Below are 20,266 nucleotides of genomic sequence, written 5' to 3'. Positions count from 1 at the left end.
TCCTCTGATAATTTTCAGATTCGATTGTTGTCACTGGGTGCAGCCTTTGGATGCTGCTGTTTGTGTGGGGCTTTTTGATTTTAGAATCATTGTTCATACGTCATTGGTAGCAACACGTCTCTGCCAGAAATGTATTCAACAATAAGTGACAGAGACAGAGAGGTGAAGGGAAGAGAGGTGAAGGGAAGAGAGGTGAAGGGAAGAGAGGTGAAGGGAAGATAAGGGAGCAATGAAGAAGAGTCTGAGCCATCATGCTGCTGAGCAGGTTTCTACCATCGTGCTGTGTCGCCCTCCGATGCGCTTTCAGGTTGCGCCGTGGGTCGGTCGGCGCGATGACCGACGTTTTTCTCCGCGTGCTGAAGGAGGATCCAGCACGCGGAACGAAATATCGGGCACCGTGCCGACCAACGAACGAGGGAACGAACAGCGCGACACAAAACACAACGGGGAGGAGGGTGGTGGAGACGCAATGTCAGAACTCTGCAGGCAATCGGCCATCATCTCACGGAAACTGCCGAGCGAGTTGCCGAATGAGGCCAGGCTGCGGGGGGGGGGGGGGGGTAGCCAGCACCACGCCCCAACCGCCTTTGTCTCCCCAGTGGCGATGTTTACATGCTGCACCAAATGAGCACCAGGTACTAATTTGAGGCTGAGTCGACCTATCTGATGCTCCCAGAGGAGCATTCGCAAGCTTTTAAACATTCTGCCGAATGAATTGCCTTAACAGATGGTGATATAGTGTAGCCGTTCTACGGGGAATCGGGGAGGAAGCTCAGGAAGGGAAGGAGGAGGAGGCAGTGGCCGGGAGGGTGAAAGTAGGATTCGTCACGCTCGGCTGCTTCTGATGTCAGAGTTCTACAGTCGTTTGCGACACTTTGAAACAGTCAGCCAAATATGTTGTAGGCAATTACATCGGTGGACATATTATGGCAGAGCTATTCCCAAACTCGTTAAGTACGATCGTCTCCTGGCGGCCATTCTGTAAAAAAAAATGTTTCCTTCATTCCAAGTTAGTAGAACTTTTCAAAAAAAAAAGTTGTTAAAATGAGAAAATACATTTTTAACTACTTCGATTGCCACTTTTACAATAACAAATTAAGTAGTTATTTGTAAGGAATTCAAATCCAGCATCTTCAACGCTAATGGCTCTGGTCCATTTGTGAAGCCATGTGATTCCTATGCAATGTTAACGACCACTTTCATACAAATACAACAATTTGAAAGTGTGTTAACACATGCAAAAAAAAAAACTCCGACTGAAATGTTTTTGCCAAATAATCCTAGATTAGTTTGAATATCCCTTACTTTCCTGTATTACTCAAAATAAACAGATGGTCTTGTTCAAGTATAAGCCGAAGAGCGATACGCATCTCATACACACCCACCCAAGCGATCTTAAAGCAATGAAACACAAGTGGCCACACAACATTCCCCGTACCACGTAGCTCCAACGACGTTGAAAGTTGAGGTGGCTTAACATTGGACGATTACTTACGTGTTGTCTGTCACACGAGTGGACGTAGCTTTGAAGGTGGTATCAAAATTAAAGCTCTTTTACCCGAATACCATTTTAAACCTCGGTCGCATTCAACATTATATTGAGATTGTGATAGAAATATACGGCCCAGTCATGATTTTATTCATGACCCAGTGCACACAGGGATGACCCTAATCTGTAGGCGGAGAAGCCACAGGATCCGTTATGGCCATGGGAGGCCCCTGAATGGTTCCGTGGGCTGTGCGAAGGCGGGCTCCAAGACGGCGCTGTCATCGCAGTGATTCTTTTGGGCAGGGGAGTCAATTATTGTTACTTAACCCCTTGGAAGTTCTTCCCCATTATCAAATGAGGCATCACATCGTTTGCATGCGGAAGCTTGTTTCCCTGCTGGGAGCTGATGTTTTTTTCTGACTTCAGTGATGCGTTTTACATCGTGAATGCTTGAAAGCTGTCCAGCTTTTTTTTCTTTGCAAGAAACTACATACTGCGTGTGGCAAAGTAGTCAGCTTATGATCGGTCATAAACTCAAATGATGACATTGGACTCGCATTCCTGATTAGAACATTTGTTTTATTGTGTGTTGCTTTAGCTATCCCCATTCTGTGATGCGCACGGCCCACCAGCTGCTCTGCTGCATTCCTCTATTCTGTACCCCGCTGCTGTTTGCTCTGCTGCTGCTGCTGCTGAGTCCAATGCCCCGGGGCCTTTACTGGAGTGTAACGATGCATTGAATCATCGATTAGTATCGACTCCTAAGCTTCATGCACGTTCTTGAGTTGCACATTGTCGCTTGTGTCATGGGCTCACTGTGGCCCCTCCAGCCCCTTGATAGGTTTAAAATGACGCGCACACACACACAAAAACCACGTGTGGATGTAGCCCAGTTAAGCGCGAGTACTTCGCCGCAATGGAAAGGACGAAAAGTTATTGAATTCCTCTGCAGCCCTCGCTTGTGATGATGACCCATTGCATTGTGACAGAGCGAGAACGATTACGCCCTCAACATTATATGGGGATCAGTCTGGGGTGCATGAAGATGATCGTGGAGTCGGTATTTCTACCTTCGCCGTGGCCCAAAGCAAGCAGTTCCGTGCGCGCGCAAGAGTAGCGTGGCCTTGTTGTGCAGTGAGCATGTATGTATGGTGTATGTATGTTGAACCTCTTTCGCATCGTACGTAGCCAACCGTGCTAATTAGAGGTGGGGGGGAAGGAGAACAAATTAAGCATAAAAAGCTGTTCTAAGAAATGTAGTTTTTAATCTACATTTAAAAGTGACAAAGTTGTAGTAGCTTCCTAATCTCGGAAGAGCGTTGGAGATGGCTGAACACGGAGCAGCAGTAGGAAAGGGACGTTGTATCACTGAAAAAGTATTCATACCGCTTGCGAAGTGTGCTGCGAATCGCGCTTGTGAGAATGGATTATAGACAATGTGAGTACATTGCATGGAATGAGTTTGTGTGACCTCTGGAGCCACTTATTGGCTTTTTAACATTAGCAGTGCAATGTAAAAAAAAACTATTAGATTATTGGAGGGCATTATCACCCAGAGCTATGACAATTCACCATATCGACGGGTGTGATGGCAGTTCAGAACCGCCAAAGGTCTTGTAATTAGTCTGTGTTTCTCCTGTTAATCACGGATTACTTTTGGACAACCCCTCTTCCCAGGGAGTCTGGCAAACGAGGAGGCACCAGAGATGCTGTCCAAGGTGCTTCGCAATAAAAATGCATCTTTAACGATCGGTATCTTTAAATATCTCAGATTTTCCAATTCCCAGAATTCCGCTCGGAGGCCAAGATTCCATTCTGACAGAAACGCCGCCGCGCCGCCAAACGCAGCAGCTGTGCCTGCTCATTCAGACTAATCTCCCTATAATTAGCACAACGTTTCTAAAACGTTCATGCCGTATATATATATCTTTTGTTTAAAGGAACTGTTTTTTTTTATATAAGCACTTAGAAATTAAAGTGCACGTTGCTTTCAATTTTAACGAGGCATAGAAGGAAAAATTATAATGGCGCGTTACGAAAATATAGACGTCCGACGGTGGCCGTCCATGTGTTTCAAACGTTGTGCAAACACGGCGGAGGAAAAGGCCTCATCTCGCAGAAGCCCGAGATCTATACCACAGAGCGGGGGGGGGGAGGTCAGCGCGTCGTGCCACAAACCCGGCGACCCGAGTTTAGTTCCCGCTCATGGCCAACACCGGTGACGATTATTTTCCCCGGTCCTGGGCCTCCTCCCCTAGGTTGACTCAGCCTCAAATGAGTACCTGGTAGGGCGGTGTAAACATTGCTATTGGGGAGACAAAGGCGGTCAGGCGTGGTGCTGGCCAACCCACCCCTTCGTCTACTGTGCCAGCCTTCAGAGGTGCTACTTGCTAACAGCACTTTCCCCAACAGTCTGTTAAGGCTATACGGGGGATTTTTGTCTTTGGTGGGAGTGTGTGGGGGGGGGGGTAAAGGTGCAGCTGCCCCCCCCCCGCAACCACCACCTTAAGATTTTTTTAGACGGCCGTTTTATGCCATACACCATATTTTATGAATGGCAAGAATGTGAAATAGGAAATATATATATTTTCTCTTTGCCGACATATTTTCGGGATGAATTCGTAAAGAGCTCGCACTGATGTCACAGGATCCCGGTGAGCAGAGGCGTTGAGCTTCCCCACGAGTCGGTAACACGGGACGGACCGAGGATTTATATTTATCTATTTAGATACATTAAATATTTATATAATGAAAGCGTTACTTATACGCAACACATTTTGTATCCCGAAATGAGTCACCCCTCCCCAAGGTTTAGCTGGGTGCAGTGCTAGCAAAGATACAGATTAGCGCAAACCTTATCACACAATTTTTTACTCGCCAACATTTGTTTTTTCCCTCTCTGATTTTTTAAAATCTCATCTGGGATCACCAAACTCGCAGATAACCACGCTTTTTATACTTTCACCTCCTCTGCAGTCTCGGCAAAGATTCCCTGCCACGGGGCAAACCTAGAAATGAAAACGAACTTCTCTGCGTACAGATGGTGACTGGTCTGACAGCGGCTTGTTGTGCCAAAAATGCACGGCTCGCTCGCTCGCTCTCAAATCCCCGGGCGTATTTTCGTGACAAAGCAACCCGGTGTTCGTATTCCATCTGTGTCATTTCATTAATCTCCCCGCATATTTAATACGGAGATGAGCAACGGGAATTGTTCGCGGACGCTAGAGTTGAGCTGGACACCTCGAGGGAATCGGGAGGAGGAATCGATTGAGATGTGGGCTCAGAACAGAGGGCAGCACCAAAGAATCCGAATCTTTATCTCGACTGGAGGAATGATTTGTGCCCAGCGCTATCAGGGTCAGTACCTCCCGCATAAGTACACACGGAACCCTGTAAGCTCCGTGGTATATTTTAATCTTTTAATTTGTTTCATTGTTGTTATCCTAGTTTTGTGGAAGCAGAATATATCAAAGTAAAAAAAAAAGTCAAAAGTCACTTTATTGTCAAGTGTGTTACATGCATGACATACAACACAGATGAAATTACAGTCCTCTCTCTTGGTCCCACGGTGCAACCAAGCAATTAAAAAATGAATCACAATTAACAAACATAAATAAACAATAAACAATCGGCGATCAACACAAGATAAATAATCAAAAATGTAATAGACTTAAAATAAACAACAGTCAAGAATTATAAAATGTAAAATATTATTTAAATAAAATAATTAAAGAAATAAGATATTTAAACCGGTGTGGTAGTATGATGTAGTTCAATGTGCAGTCCAGAGATCAGGATGTACGAGTGAATGTGTGTGTGGGGGTCGGGGTCAGGGGGCAAAGGGGGGAGGGTGGGCAGTGGGGGGGAGTGATGGTAGAGCAGGGAGGGAGTTGAGTCTCCTGACAGCCTGGTGAAAGAAACTGTCTTTGAGCCTGCTGGTCTTGGCCCGAAGACTCCGCAATCTCCTCCCTGACGGCAGCAGGCTGAAGAGGCTGTGAGATGGGTGGGTGGGATCACCTGCAATCTTGATTGCTTTGCTGGTGATGCGGGTGTTATAAATGTCCAGAAGAGGGGGGAGAGAGACACCAATGATCCTCTCAGCTGCTCTCACTATGCGCTGCAGAGTCTTGCGGCAGGACACGGTGCAGGTGCCGTACCACACGGTGATGCAGCTCGTCAAGATGCTCTCAACGGTGCCTCTGTAGAAGGTGTGCATGATGGGGGGCGGGGCTCCTGCTCTTCTCAGTTTGCGGAGAAAGCACAGGCGCTGTTGGGCTTTTTTGGCCAGTGATGCAGTGTTGTGACTCCACGACAGGTCTTCAGAGATGTGCACACCCAGGAACTTGGTGCATCTCACCCTCTCCACTGCAGCACCGTTGATGGTTAGCGGAGTATGCTGGGTGTGCACTCTCCTGAAGTCCACAACAATCTCCTTCGTCTTCTCAACATTCAAGTGGAGATTGTTGTCCTTGCACCACGTGGCCAGCCTGCTCACCTCACTCCTGTAGTTTGTCTCATCCCCGTTTTTGATGGCACCCACCACAGTTGTGTCATCCGCAAACTTAATGAAGAGGTTGGAGCTGAATGATGGTGTGCAGTCGTGGGTCAGCAAAGTGAAGAGGAGGGGGCTCAGCACACATCCTTGGGGGACCCCTGTGTTCAGTGTGATGGTGCCGGAGGTGTTGCTGCCAACTCGAACTGCCTGTGGTCTCCCTGTCAGGAAGTCCAACAGCCAGTTGCACAGGGAGGTGTTGAGCCCCAGGTGGTCTAGTTTGTGGATGAGCTGATGGGGGATGATTGTGTTGAATGCTGAGCTAAAGTCGATGAACAGCATTCTGACGTAGGAGTCTTTAGTCTCCAGATGGGTGAGAGCTGAGTGGAGGGTAGCGGAGATGGCGTCATCGGTCGAGCGGTTAGACCGATACGCAAACTGGAAAGGGTCCAGGGCGGGGGGAAGGACAGACTTGATGTGTTGTAGGACTAGCCGCTCGAAGCACTTCATAAGGATTGGAGTGAGTGCGACCGGGCGGTAGTCATTGTTGCAGGAGGGTGATGACTTCTTCGGGACCGGGATGATGGTGGTAGCTTTGAGGCACGTAGGTACAACAGCCTGTCTCAGCGAGGTGTTAAAGATGTCGGTGAAGACATCTGTGAGCTCCTCCGCACAGTCTCTCAGGACACGACCCGGAATGTTGTCAGGGCCCTGGGCTTTCCCTGGGTTCGTCCTTCTGAGGGATCCCCTCACGCTATCTGGGGATAGCGTCAGCACCTGGTCGCCGGGAGGCGGTGGAGTCTTCTGTGATGGGGTGCTGTTGTCTGCCTCAAAGCGAGCAAAGAAATCCTTCAGCTGGTTCAGCAGAGAGGTGGAGCTGTCACAGGTCTGCGGAGAGGGTTTATAGTCCGTGATGGTCTGCATCCCTCGCCACAGGTTCCGGGTGTCTCTGCTGTCATTGAAGCGGTCGGCGATCCTCCTGGAGTACTGCCTCTTGGCCAATCTGATGCCTCGCGACAGGTTGGCCCTGGCTGTCTTCAGGCCCATCTCCTCGCCAGCTTTGAAGGCGGTGTTCCGAGCCCTCAGGAGCCTATGGACTTCCCCTGTCAGCCATGGCTTCTGGTTGGCCCGAATGGAGATGGTTCTGGTGACCGTGACATCCTCCATGCACTTCCTCATGTAGGAAGTGACGGTCTCCGTGTTCTCCTGGAGGTCTACGGTGTTGTTGTAGGTGGCTGCCTTTCTGAACATGTTCCAGTCGGTGGTGGAGAAGCAGTCCTCGAGTGCCTCTGAAGACCCCTCAGGCCACACGCAGATCCGCTTTATAACTGGTTTAGTGACTTTAACCAGCGGCCTGTAAGCAGAACAGTGGTGTGATCTGAGGCCCCAAGGTGGGGGAGGGGACGGGCTTTGTAGGCACCTTTGTGTGTAGTGTAGACATTGTCCAGGATATTGTTTCCTCGTGTGGGAAAGTTGATGTGTCCCTGGAGTTGTGGAAACACGCTCTTGGGGTTGGCATTGTTGAAATCCCCAGCCAGAATGAGGAAGGCATCTGGGTGGGCTGTCTGCTGGTCACCGATGTGCTGATGGAGTTCATACAGTGCCTCGTTCCTGTTGTTTTCGGAGCCAGGGAGGATGTATAGTGCCACCAGCAATATGGCACTAAATTCCCTCGGCAGGTAGAATGGCCGGCATTTAATTACCATAAACTCCACCAATGATGAGCAGTGTTGGCAGACCACAACAGCGTCGCGGCACCAGGCATCGGTGATGTAAACACAGAGTCCCCCGCCGCGAGTCTTCCCCCCATCGACGAGCGCTCTGTCCGCCCGGTAACATGTTAGCCCGGCTAGCTGAATGGCATGGTCCGGGACGTTATCGTTAAGCCATGTTTCCACAAACACAAGGACACAGCACTCACTCAGTCCTGGAAGTTGTACGAAGAAGGCGGATATAGTCCAGTTTGTTTTCCAGCGAGCGTACGTTGGCCAGTGTGATGGTAGGGATAGCCGGCCGGTGAGGGCTAGCCGCTCGCCTAGCCTCGATACCTCCGCGCTTTCCCCTCTTCTGCTTCCTCATACACCGCCTGTGGCGCTTCCACTGTAGGCTGGTTGCAATAGTGGGGGTCGGTGGTAGAGCAGGCCTCTGGAGCAGACCGCAGTCGCGTAGCTCTTCCGCGTCTGCCGGGTTTATATCCATGAGTGTGGTTCTGCCGATGGCGAGCAGAAATTCGCGAGAGTATGTGCGCCTTACGTTTAATCGACGTGATGATGACGAACAAATGCACGTAGATGGATAACACAAAAAAACATAAATACACCGATCTAATGGGAGAGAGAGGAGCCGCTGCATGTGTACGCGCCGCCATCAGTATTGTATATGTTGCATTTATCACCAGAGTAAGGAATGCACGTTATACATGTGTATTTAAAATGTACAACTGCATTTCGCAGTCAAATTAAACAATATCACGTCAATTCAGATATAAATGTATATTTTATTTGAAGGTTAGTCTGCTGCAGATATATAATTGGTATTTTGTTATTGCGTTAAAAACAACCGTGTGATTTCCACACCGACCTACATCAACTGAAAATGCCCATATGTGTGTGCGTGTCGCACTTTCCCTAAAAGTCTGTTGAGGCTATATGGGGGATATTTGTCTTTGTGTTGGTGAGGGGTGGATTTAGATGTTTAATAGTGACAGAGTGGTTCGCATATAATTATACGACCCCTGCAAACCTCCCACTCGTCCCACCCTCCATTCTCTATCATAAAAAACATCAGCGGCCAGTGTAATTTGAATCTGTCCTGGGCCTCACCAAGATTAACTCAGCCTAAAATAGCACTTGGTGCAATGTGTAACCATCGGGAAAGTGGCTGGGCGTGGTGGTGCCCACACCAGCCCGTCATGTGTGCTCGCAAATAGCACTTGCCCCAACAGTCTGCTGGGGCTATACGGGGGATATTTGTCTTTGTGCGTGTATCTATGTGTCTGGGGAGCGGTGGCGTCGTAGTTAGCACGCTGTGCTACGAACCCGGCGACCCGAGTTCGATTCTCGCTCACGGCCAATGCTGTACCGGTCCTGAGCCTCCCCGAGGTTGAAATGAGTACCCGGTGCGGTGTGTAAACATCGCCACTGGGGAGACAAAGGCGGTCAGGCGTTGTGCTGGCCACCCACCCCTCGTGTGCCTTGTCGCCCTCCATAGATGCTCGCTAACAGCACTTGCCCCAACATTCTCTTAACGTTATACGGGGGATCTTTGTCTTTGCATTTGACTGGGCTGAGAAGATAATGCCGTGTCTGCTGGCGCTGGCCCAAAGGCCCCAGAGATGTTTCTCTCTTTCTCTATTCTTTTAAAAATAGCCAGGCCGCCACCACCTCGATGCATTATCTTGTTGCCAACTATGGTCCGTACCATCGCGATGTCACGCCATTACGCACAGGATGTATACGTAATGGTTGTATATATGAACACATTATCCGATAAAAGGCGGCATATTTTCTCTGATAGAATTGGACGCCGTGTGGAGGAATCGATAGTGGATTATACGCGCGCACCCTCTCCATCTCTCTTTGTCCTCGTCCCCACTCCCCCCCCCCATTTTTTGCCACGTTCCGTACGCGCGTACAAACGACCTGCCACCTCCATACCTCACCTGAACGCCACGGAAAACGCATTCCCATTAACTCGCAATTTATCATTCTTCCCTGCCTCTATGGCCAACTCTCTTGCTCTGTCCCCCCCCCCACCTCCTGCATCCGCACGTCCTCTTCCAACCCGGCGGTGATTTCCGCAACTCTGCAGCTGCGTCTCGCATTTGTCCCTCACTCCGCCCTCTGCAACCTCTGTGGCCACCCACTCTCCAATAACGATGGTAACAATGCCCATCGTAAGGAAGACTTGCTGAGCCTCACGACTTTTTTCTGTGAAGAGGGCACCGCGTTCTTTTGCTGTTGAGCCAATTCCATGAACGGCAATGTTTCGCGCGCGGGGGTGGGCGGGGGGTGGAGGTGTGCCTGACGAAAACCCCACATCAAGCGAAGCGGGGTGACACTCGAAGCTACGCACAGAGAGATTCAGCACACAGCTCTCATGTCATCTTCCCGTCACCTCGCAGTCCGGGGTCTACAAGCATCGATTTGTATTCCTCGGCGTCCTCTTCCCTCTAACCTCTGACAAGCCTGCAGCGTGACCTCTGAGATAATGGGAGGGTCATACGAGAACTGAGGGCGAGCCACACCACCACAGTGGACGTTAAACAAAACCTTCGCCGCTGAGCAGAGCGAGTAACGATACGATCTGCTCGTTGTCTACCGCGTGTTCTGCCCGAGCCCTCACCCCCTGTGTATACAAGAAAAGGCTGTGGCACTCACCTCTTAATTATGCTCACTTTTGTACCGACGCTTTTTTTGTCACTTGGCTGTAAGAGCCGTTTGGAGGGTGGCGGGGTGTGGGGGGGCGCGTTGAGGCTGGTACTCGGGCAGCCTTTCCCTCGTCCGCCGGCGCTAAGGGGCTAACCTCTGACCCTCCGCCCTGCTACGCTGCAGGAAGGCCGTGAAGGCCACGCTGGTGCTGCTGCCGCTGCTCGGCATCACCTACATGCTGTTCTTCGTGAACCCAGGCGAGGACGAGATCTCGCAGGTCATCTTCCTCTACGTCAACTCCTTCCTCATGTCCTTCCAGGTCGGTGTGCGTTGCCGCGTGCCCCGCGGCGCCCGTGCCACTTTAGTCTGTTCGTTTCATCGCAGCCTCGTCAAGAAGCAGGCAATTGCAGTCTGCTCGGTGGTTCTGTTGGTGTCGAGTAACCGACGCAAGATTGGCGGGGGGGGGGGTTGAATAAAAATTCTGGTCACGGGTTGATTAGGGCAATTATCTCTTCAGGGTCGATAAAATATGCCATTTTGTGGGAAGTCCTGTGCACAAACTGGGAGTAAGAAGAGCATATGAGTGAACGTCGGTATTTCTCTAAGACTCCACATTACACGGGTCCACACTTATCCATTCTAGAGAGAGCGGCTTGATCAAATCCAGTGGTCATCGTTTTGACCAGGTCACAGAACATGAAAGGAAGATTGCAAAATGCTCGATTTCAGTACTCTTCTGCCACTGCGGTGAGAAGTCAGCTTTTTGTTGTTGTTGCGAGAAGCAACAACAATAGTAAAAATGTATATATATCTGTGCGTGGCTGCCTGTATTATTTATACATTGGGTTGGCTGGGTGGTCTGCTGAAAATACCGATCGCTCCCACCGCAGCCACTGTGCAAAGGTTCAGTGGCTCAAATTGGCTCGGCTGTCTACATTGCCCAGTCATCGGCGGTCTCACACCGAGTCGATTTGCATAAAGTGGGTGGCATAGTTGAGACAGCCAGACCGTGATTTCTGCAGGGAATTTCCAAAGTGGGCTCTCTTATGAAGTGAACATTAAAGACGCTGTTGCATTATTAACAACAAAGGTTCTGCTTCGCCACTAATTTTTTTAAAAAGCGGAATAACATTTTAGTCCATCAACCTATGCGGGAGAGAAGCTGGCCTACCGAATAGAAAACCCGCACACACAACAAGGATAACACTCAGAACTCCACACAGATACACTCAGGAATATACAGATGCACTGCCATCTCTTGTCCACATCGTAGCCCAGACCTACAACACGCAATATTCCTAGGCAGTCTTCCCGTCCACTTATTAGCCAGGCTCAACCCCTCTCAGCTTCCCAGATGTGACAAGATCGGGAGCATCCAAGTGAAATCTTGATTTGAAGCTGTCGTGACTGCAGTAATCCATACTCTTTGGTTATTTCGGTAAAGTTGAGCGGCCGCCGCGCTGTGAATCGACGTCCGTCTCATGCGCAGGTTGTTGTTTGTCGCCAGGGCTTCTTCGTGTCGGTGTTCTACTGCTTCTTGAACGGCGAGGTGCGCTCTGCAATCCGCAAGCGGTGGCACCGCTGGCTGGACAACCACGCGATCAGGGCGCGGGTGACGAGGGCAATGTCCATCCCCACGTCGCCCACCCGCATCAGCTTCCACAGTTTCAAGCGCACCACCTCCGTGTGAGAGAAACGCAGCCAATATATGCCCTGGCCCCTTCCCATTCATCTCCCCACCTCTGCCAAAACACTTCATATTGTATTTTTTTTTACCGCCACCAAAATGTCATAATTGTACATTAGCCACTTGAGCAGCCGGATGGACATGCGCGGATAGCCTTGTGAACGCCCGGGCGGACAAGCATCAGTGTACCATCGAAACATATAACAACACACCCACCCCTGATATCGGTACGGAACAATACAAAGACATGGAATGCCCTATATGGTCGTTTTGAATACCTGGTCAGTGGCTAGTTAGCGAGGAACAGTCTATTATTGGCATATAGCCAATGATAGACTGTTAGGGCAAGTGCTGTTAGTGAGCATCTATGAAGGGCGGCACAGCACACAAGGGGGTGAGTGGCCAGCACCGTGCCCGACCGCCTTTGTCTCCCTAGTGGTGATGTTTATACACCGCACCAGGTACTCATCTGAGGTTGAGTCGAATCAGGGGAGGCCAGGATCGGTTCAGATAATCGCAATCACCGATGTTTGCCGTGAGCAAGAATCCAACTCAGGTCACTGGGTTCGTGACGCCGCAACGCGCCAACCACTAGAACACAACCGATCACAAAACAGTTGCACAAATGTGCGTCGTCTTACGGGGCTCACGCTCATCACGCGCAAAGTTGACACCCACCGCGCGCACTCGGTAGGCACGCGCGCCAGACGCACACACTACCGCTGTGGTGCCTGCCGCCTCGCCGCATTTGGTGGAGGATTGAGGATGGGGGCTGGCTGGAGGAGCGCCGGCGATGGGGAGAATTGTTTCCCCGCGGGGTGTACGGCCCACTCAAGACGCCGGGGGGAATTGGCGGGCGCGGATTGTCGAGACCCGTTGGTTTACTTGAAAAGAGAGAGAAGAGAAAGTCGCACGGACACAAGTGCCACGCGGCGTTCGGAGCAGGAGGCCCTAGGAATCCGCGAGGGTGAAAGCAGGAGGAGGAGGAAGAAGAGGAGGTGTTCAAACAAAGTTGACTCTTTGAGTAGCTGGCCGTGTTTCAGCCGCTTGATTTTCTTTTTCACGTGGAAAACAAACGAAAAACAGCAACAACAACAACAACAAAGAGAGCTGAGACGAGAGGGCAAGAGGACTCGTCACGAAGGCGTTGACATGTTTTCGGTTATTAAATTTTTTTAACGTAATATTGTTTTGATTTCCTTGGTTGTTATTTGTAACTTATCTATAATTAAATAATTCCATGGGAAGAGGAAAAAAAGACACACGCACACGTCGTGAGTCAGCCCACGTTGCTTTTCTTTCCACGACAGCGCACGTATTGACGCAGCGTACGAAAACGGCGTGGCAAGTTCCAGATAGTATTGCCATAATTTGTGTAATTATTGTAACTGTAACAGCTTATTTATTATTCAGCTCGAGCTTAAGATGATTTATATTGTTAGGTGGCTATACAAGAGATGTACAGTCCTGTTCATTGTATAGTGCTGTAATGTCCTGTACATGTAACATTATTATGATATGATTTTTTTTTTTAAATACACGGGAGCTTTGATATTGTTGGCGTTGGCTGCCACCCAGTGAGTACAGCAGTTTAAAGCGGCTCATCCACGGTATGGTGAAGGTGAACGTTGTGCATTCAGGCACCGCTTCAGTGGTAAGTAAAACAAATATATAAACCCGCATTCGAGTGACCATCTTATCACGTTGACTTTCACCCACCAATCGTAAACTGTCCAACGCATAGACACGCATGCCAATGTAAGGCAAAACATGTCGGGAGCGGGGGGGGGCTTTAACGAGGTCGTTTATGACTAGAAAAGCAAAACCTGTAGTTGATATGCCGCAGTATATTATTGTAATTTGTTTAGAGTGTATTAAATAGGCGCAAGGAGTAACGTTGTCTCAGTGTCATTGACTCTGTATCGTGATGTGCCCAGTTCAATGTTATCTTTTTACGAATAAAGGTTCGTTTACATGACAGAAATGTAGTTTGAGCAATGCGCGTGACAGTCAAAGCCAATGCGGGAATAATATCAATAAATGTTTATTTTATATCTCAAACATTCGTGCAAATATTCTCACCTTCCCCAACGAGCGGCTGAGAGGTGTCACGTCCACGCTGATTCTCACGCACGCCCACTCGCCACCTACACCCTCGCCATTGGCAGTCTGAGCACGCGGTTTTGTTTCTTTGGCGTTCAATATAAATGTCACCGAATGATATGAATGATAAAATCCTCCACACCGGGTTCGGGGGAGGGGGAGGGAGAGAGGGGGGGGAGGGGGGTAAAGTTTGCCATCTCGTTACGGTGTAAGCCAGTTTTTTTGGCTTGGTAACAACATTGAATTACACACCCTGGCAATGTTGCTCCATTTGAACACATTGTGGTTACCGAGCAAAGAAACTACGATTTGCTGCAGTAAGATGTTAAATCTGAAACGAGATAATTTGCACCAGTTAAGAACAAGTTCGTGTTAGGAGTTACACTATTGATAAGCAAGTAGGTATGGCGAATGTGCACGTACTCAATAGACCATCGTGAAACACATGTTACCCATGTATATCACAAATGGTACATTATTATTCTGTAGATAAATAGTAATCTCATAAAATGATTGTATTATAATGTATGGATGGGCTGTAGGTACTTTTTAAACGTGTAGTAAACTATTAATTGATTCAGCAATTATAAGCGATTGTCTTGTTCATCCATAAGAATTAATAATTGACATTGTAAGCAAATGATATGTAAATAAACATTTAAGCAAATGTAGTGAATAAGACTGAAAACACGATAGAATGTGTTAGAATCAAATAGTAAAAAAGTATATGGTTCATCATTGCTTTGTGGGTTAGACCACATCATGGTCTGGCCGAATTAGTTGTCACGCTTGCACACGTGACAACCCATTCGTTGGACTCCTGTCGGGTGGTGGAGGGTCTCGATGACACAAATGTGGTCAGATCATTACGGGACCTCACCAAAGAAAACGAATGGTGATTCACAATGTTGGCTGTGCAAATCGATCGCAGAGACAGGTGCCACGTGTTCAGCTAATGAATATGTAACTGGATTGTATGACACCCTGTAGCCATGCACCATAGTGTTGAAGAAAATCGATTTTTTTAATCGGATAGCGACCTGTGGCAAATTCAGCGACTCGACAGGGGGGGTGAATGGTTACCCGTATTTGATTTGTATACGTGATACTTTTACAAAAATGTCAGTTTTTTTATATCACCACTTGCAGAACGTGTCAGTCATGCTTTTACAGTCAAGGAATGAGGCAAAATGACATTCATATGATGGGCAATTCTCCTCACAGGGAACCACCCTGGAAAATTCACAACAGAACTACATATCGTGTTGCAAACGACAACAACTCATAGCATGGCCACTGTGTAAAGGTAGCTTTCATCATCTGTGGTGCAAAAAAAACCTAATAAATGCAAGATTATCTCTCAAAGTTGGCCAAAGCCAAATGTATTTAACCATCTTGTTGAAATGTTGCACCTGTTATTATGATTGGGCTGATGTCACAAATCTTGTTAAAATCGAAAATACCATTTCTGTCTTGAGTGCCGAGGCTGGAATCCGTACCGAGGATCTCATTGTTGCTCACCCCAAGCTGACACTGCTCTGCCTCGAGCCATTCCACGTCAAAATGCTTTAGCTTCAACCGAGACTGAGTGATCTGGGCCGATTGCCTGTAATGCCTGGGTGGCACAACCACAACTGGCACCTGTCTCCACGGCCATCTCCCCACGGAGATTTCACACGAGGCCTCATTACCCCCGGCTTTCTCACGCTCGTATGTCTCCTGTAATTGCGTGCGCGCCGTGCCTTTGCCAGAGTCCGCTACCACTTCATTATCTGCCTAAGCAGCTGGAATCCGACAACTCCGACCTCCCAGGGATGTCGGGCGAGCTCCGTGCCGTGGCCCAGGGATAGGGGTTGCCACCAGAAAAAAATATATGTCTTCGTTGCCACTGGGGAACTAAAGCAGGGCGCGTGGGTGTATGAAGGCATCGATTTCAATTGCGCACATCAACAATCCCATCGTGTCTCTTGTGGCAGAACTGTGTGTATCATTTCACACGTGTCATACGTTGTGTACATATATAGAATACACAGTAAATTGGACGTGGAAGGCCCTTTAAATCTCCAGGTTTGAGTATTATGTGCAGAACTGACCTTCTTCTTGGTTCTTTCGGTAAAGTCAGGTAGAATAATAAAAATTAAACACAATAATAAAATAATTATTTTAAATAAAATAATTATTTTATTATGTTTTATTTTTATTATCTTATTACTTCCCTTCTACATGACTTTACCGAAAGAACCAAGAAGATGAATCCCTGCAGTCACGAAAGCTTTAAATAGAACTGACCTTTTTTAAACATGTGCCGTAGTGTATGTGTGTTGATAGGCTTCCGTAGGGCTTCATGTATCACAACTGTGCCCTGCGCACGTATCGCAGTTAACGCTGTGCTGCTTCGGGCATGTATCACAGGAGCACTGCTGCCGTGTAAATGGGCAATGAAACCGTGCGATTCTGTGGTCCTGTCCGGAGTGCTGAGGCTTGCAGGGCAGGCGGCGTGGGCTCATGAACACGGAGATTGACGGTTGGCGTTATGACGCAATATTTACAGTTAAGGACACGGGGCGAAGGGCAGACGAGTCGGCTCACCATCCGCGACAGAGGCAGGGGAGCAGCGAGATTGACAAGTAATACAAGGGGCATGCGGGAGAGAGAGAGTGAGAGAAATAAGAGTTATAGTCATGTAAAGTAGGTATAATTCAGCAATCAAGATGGGAAGTCCGTAGAAAGTTGAGCATGATAGTCTTATTCAAAACAATAATGCTGAAGGCAAGTTCCATCTGCCTTTGTTTCTGAAATCAGCATATTTTCAACGCACTGGAGCGGTACATAAATGAACATTGAATTTCACTTCACGGCAACGATTAACATTCTAACATTAAACACACATCCCGGTGAAGTGTCAAATCAGCCCATCATCTTACTGAGACCATTGAAATGACAAGGACGTGCTGTGGTTGCCCGTTCAAAAAAACTGACCTCTGTCATCGAAATGTGGAATTTATACCACTGCTTCGGGGGCCTGCCAATGAACGCTGGAGACACTGTGACTTAAGAAGAACATGTTTTAGCATCCTACCTAACTTCTGTGTAATTAATTTGAATTTAAATGTACTGATATTGAGTCACTGCTGGCATAAGCATGTACATTCACTGCTAGATGAGAGCCTCTCCACACCGTGGCAGCTGTGGAATATTAGGGCTATTTGACCATACTTCACCACACTGGTTAAGCGAGGAAAGCACGAAATAACAATTCAAATCGCTGCACTGCTCTTCTGCTGCCCACAATGGCTACAGCGCCCGTTGTTGTGCATGGCGGACTCCGCCCCCTTTAAAGCGCTGTGCAGGTTCGAATCCTGCTTAGCTTCTTCTGATGTCTGACAATCTCGGGGAGTCACAGTCTGCGTGATTTGTTCAGTCTGGCACAAAACGCCTTTCAACACAGGATCGATCAGGAACTCCCCATCGCAGGCTTGTGTGGAGCAATGTGTGCGACACCATCGATTGCCTGGTGAGAACATTTACCGTGGTCTATAATTGTCTAATGGTCAATCATCGAACAGAGACGGTCACTGCGCTTTCAGATGCGCTTCTGTGGCCGTCTGGAACGCTCTTCCTTCCGATATCAGGAAACCACTGGAGCTACGCACTTCTAAGTGTACATTGAAAACACATTTCTTTAGAACTGCTTGTTGCGTTAAGTTTGTTGTCCTTTCTCAGCACCTCAGGTTAACAAGGCTGGCTACGTATTGTGCGAAAGAAGTTAAACATACATACAATGGGCCCCATTGCAAAACCTTTCAGAAGTTGTTCCTTCAAAACGTTTTTACGATGTTAAGTAAATTCGACGGTCAACAAATACGGCTGTGACGTGGCCCAGCGGTTGCGCGTTCGCCCGCTTGGTGCAGAGCTTCACGGTTCCTCTCAAGCGGCCACCCTGGTTAATACTGCGGGTGTGTTAACCGTTAAAATACGTTTCTTTCACAGTGGATGTTAAAGATCCCGTGGTGTCATTCGCAAGAGTAGGCCATCGTGTGCCGGCATCGCGGTCCAAATGCGGAAAGTAAAAAAAAATGCAGAAAAATTACTCAATTGGAATTTACGTACCAATCATTGCCCCTTGCAGAAAAAGAGGCAAGACACGTGGTGATGTTTTTCTGGGGAGAAAAAAAATGGAAAATCTAACAACCTTTCACTTTTTAAAGGTCGTTAGAATCTTGTCTGTGTCAAAACAGTGTGGTGTTATTTTAGGGAATTTCACTAATATTGCTAATGGTAACATAGTTAAGTTGATGGTAGACAAACTAACACTTTCTGACAACTACTGGTTTTCTAAATATCGTCATGACCTTGTTACACGTGACTTTCTCACTATAATTTGCAGTTAAGTAGGTGGGAATATTTAATGTCCAAACAAAATCACCCTTGTTATGCCTTCGCAATGACAATGACTGATGTTTAAATAGGATTAGTTTTTTTTATCCAAGCTCTCAAGAAAATGTTCCATTTATCTGGCACAAAACTGATTGCGTGTTGTCTGCATGGTTTCCCAACGGGGAAGCTTCTCCATCATCTCCGCTTGGAAACCGTCCAGTTTCAATTTTCGGCGTTACTTTCCTCCCTCAATTTCTCTCCGGCTCCTCGGGCCTGACCTCCCTCCCTCCCACAAGTACCCGTAAAGTCGTCCACAAGCACACCTTTCGCTGCCTGCAGGTGTATGTTGTGCGCGTGGAGCGAAACGTCGGACATCGTGCTAGACAACACACGTGGTACAACTCGAAAACACGTGGCAAAGCTGCACAGCACAACTGTGAAAAACCTACGGAGTGGTCGTAGTAGTAATCCTCCCAATTGTCCAGCAACTATGTAACACGATCACCTGTTTTACTGATGCATGCACCTTTTGATGAAAGTCATCGTGGGCTCTAAGCCAGGACTATATCAATAATAATACTTTCTTGACTTAAAGCTTTCGTGACAGCAGCTTTTCGATCGAAACGTCGTGATTTATTTTTTATTTTTCTATCTACGTGACTTTACCGAATGACCCAAAGAGCATTAATTCCTGCAGTCGCGAAAGCTTTAAGTCAAGATTTAACCGATTATATTATTTGTCATCATAACAACTTTTGGTCATATCAATAAGGCCGTTACTAAGCGCAGTTCCATAATAAATATGTTTACTAATATGTTTAGTACATTAATAACACGGAATTCTTGTGTAACGCGACGTTCGTTCTTCATCAACATGTTGGGCATTCACAATTTTTCTGGCCCCACGATCCATACCTCCAGATACCGTAACACAGTGCATTATGGTCAAGGCAGATGCTATAGAGTTTCTCCCATCTATTCCGAATGATACAATAGCATACGGGGTTAAATGTATCTACACACAGGAGTGTATCGGGCTTCGAACAGCCTCCTAACGGTTCTTTGCATTGTTGTGGAATACAACTGCCACATTTCACATTCATTACCCAAGATATTTCACAGTTTTCAATATTGGTAGCTTATCCAGCCACCGTCATAAATAGATAATTTAATAATTTATCAACTCGTAAAAATGTGCAAATAAAATATATCCGTTGAGAAAAAAGTACATTATTGTTACTATTTAGACTTTTACCCAACTCATCATCACCCTCCATCATCTGTTCCACGCTTTGCCTTCTCTCTGTGTCTCGCCCCCACTGTCTGTCCTTTTCCTGAGCTCAGATATATCAAGTTTCACATGTTGATTTATATTTCTGTGCTTTGCTAACACCTGATGGGACGCGGGCCACTGTCAACCAACAAAATATGGTGGGCGGGATCCATGCCCGCCACTATGCCTGTTCCATGGTATTCAGTTGCATGGCCTAGTCTCCGGCAAGGCCGCCGACTGTACTGCACACCACTGCATCGTGTGGTATAACATCATTTACTTTCCCTCTCGAGTGAGGGAGAATGTTGGCACGCGTAATACCGTGTGTGTACGCATTATTATGATTATTATTTAATTACAGAGAACACATAACACCTTGCGTGGTGTGAGAATGTTTACCGTGTGGCGTACCAATTGGTGGTGGGACTACATGACATACATCTTCATTTTGCCTGTACTCCAAAAATCTGTGTGC

The 20,266-nt window shown here is 47.7% G+C and overlaps 1 protein-coding gene across 2 annotated transcripts in view; it reads left to right on the top strand.

The window, feature by feature from the left end:
• The window catches only part of LOC144939446 (corticotropin-releasing factor receptor 2-like), a 57,032-nt gene extending 43,019 nt beyond the window's left edge, over nt 1-14,013 (top strand). For both annotated transcript variants that reach the window (XM_078866699.1, XM_078866698.1), the window contains 2 exons: nt 10,535-10,670; nt 11,859-14,013. In XM_078866699.1, the coding sequence (XP_078722825.1) occupies nt 10,535-10,670; nt 11,859-12,041 (319 nt within the window). In that variant the 3' untranslated portion in view covers nt 12,042-14,013. The remainder of the gene's footprint in view (nt 1-10,534; nt 10,671-11,858) is intronic.
• Nucleotides 14,014-20,266: the final 6,253 nt, after the last annotated feature.

The sequence above is a fragment of the Lampetra fluviatilis genome, chromosome 2, assembly GCF_964198595.1.
Source record: "Lampetra fluviatilis chromosome 2, kcLamFluv1.1, whole genome shotgun sequence".
Classification (NCBI taxonomy): Eukaryota; Metazoa; Chordata; class Hyperoartia; order Petromyzontiformes; family Petromyzontidae; genus Lampetra; species Lampetra fluviatilis.
The sequence above is the reverse complement of the archived record's forward strand: the minus strand, read 5'-3'. Positions and strand labels throughout refer to the sequence as shown.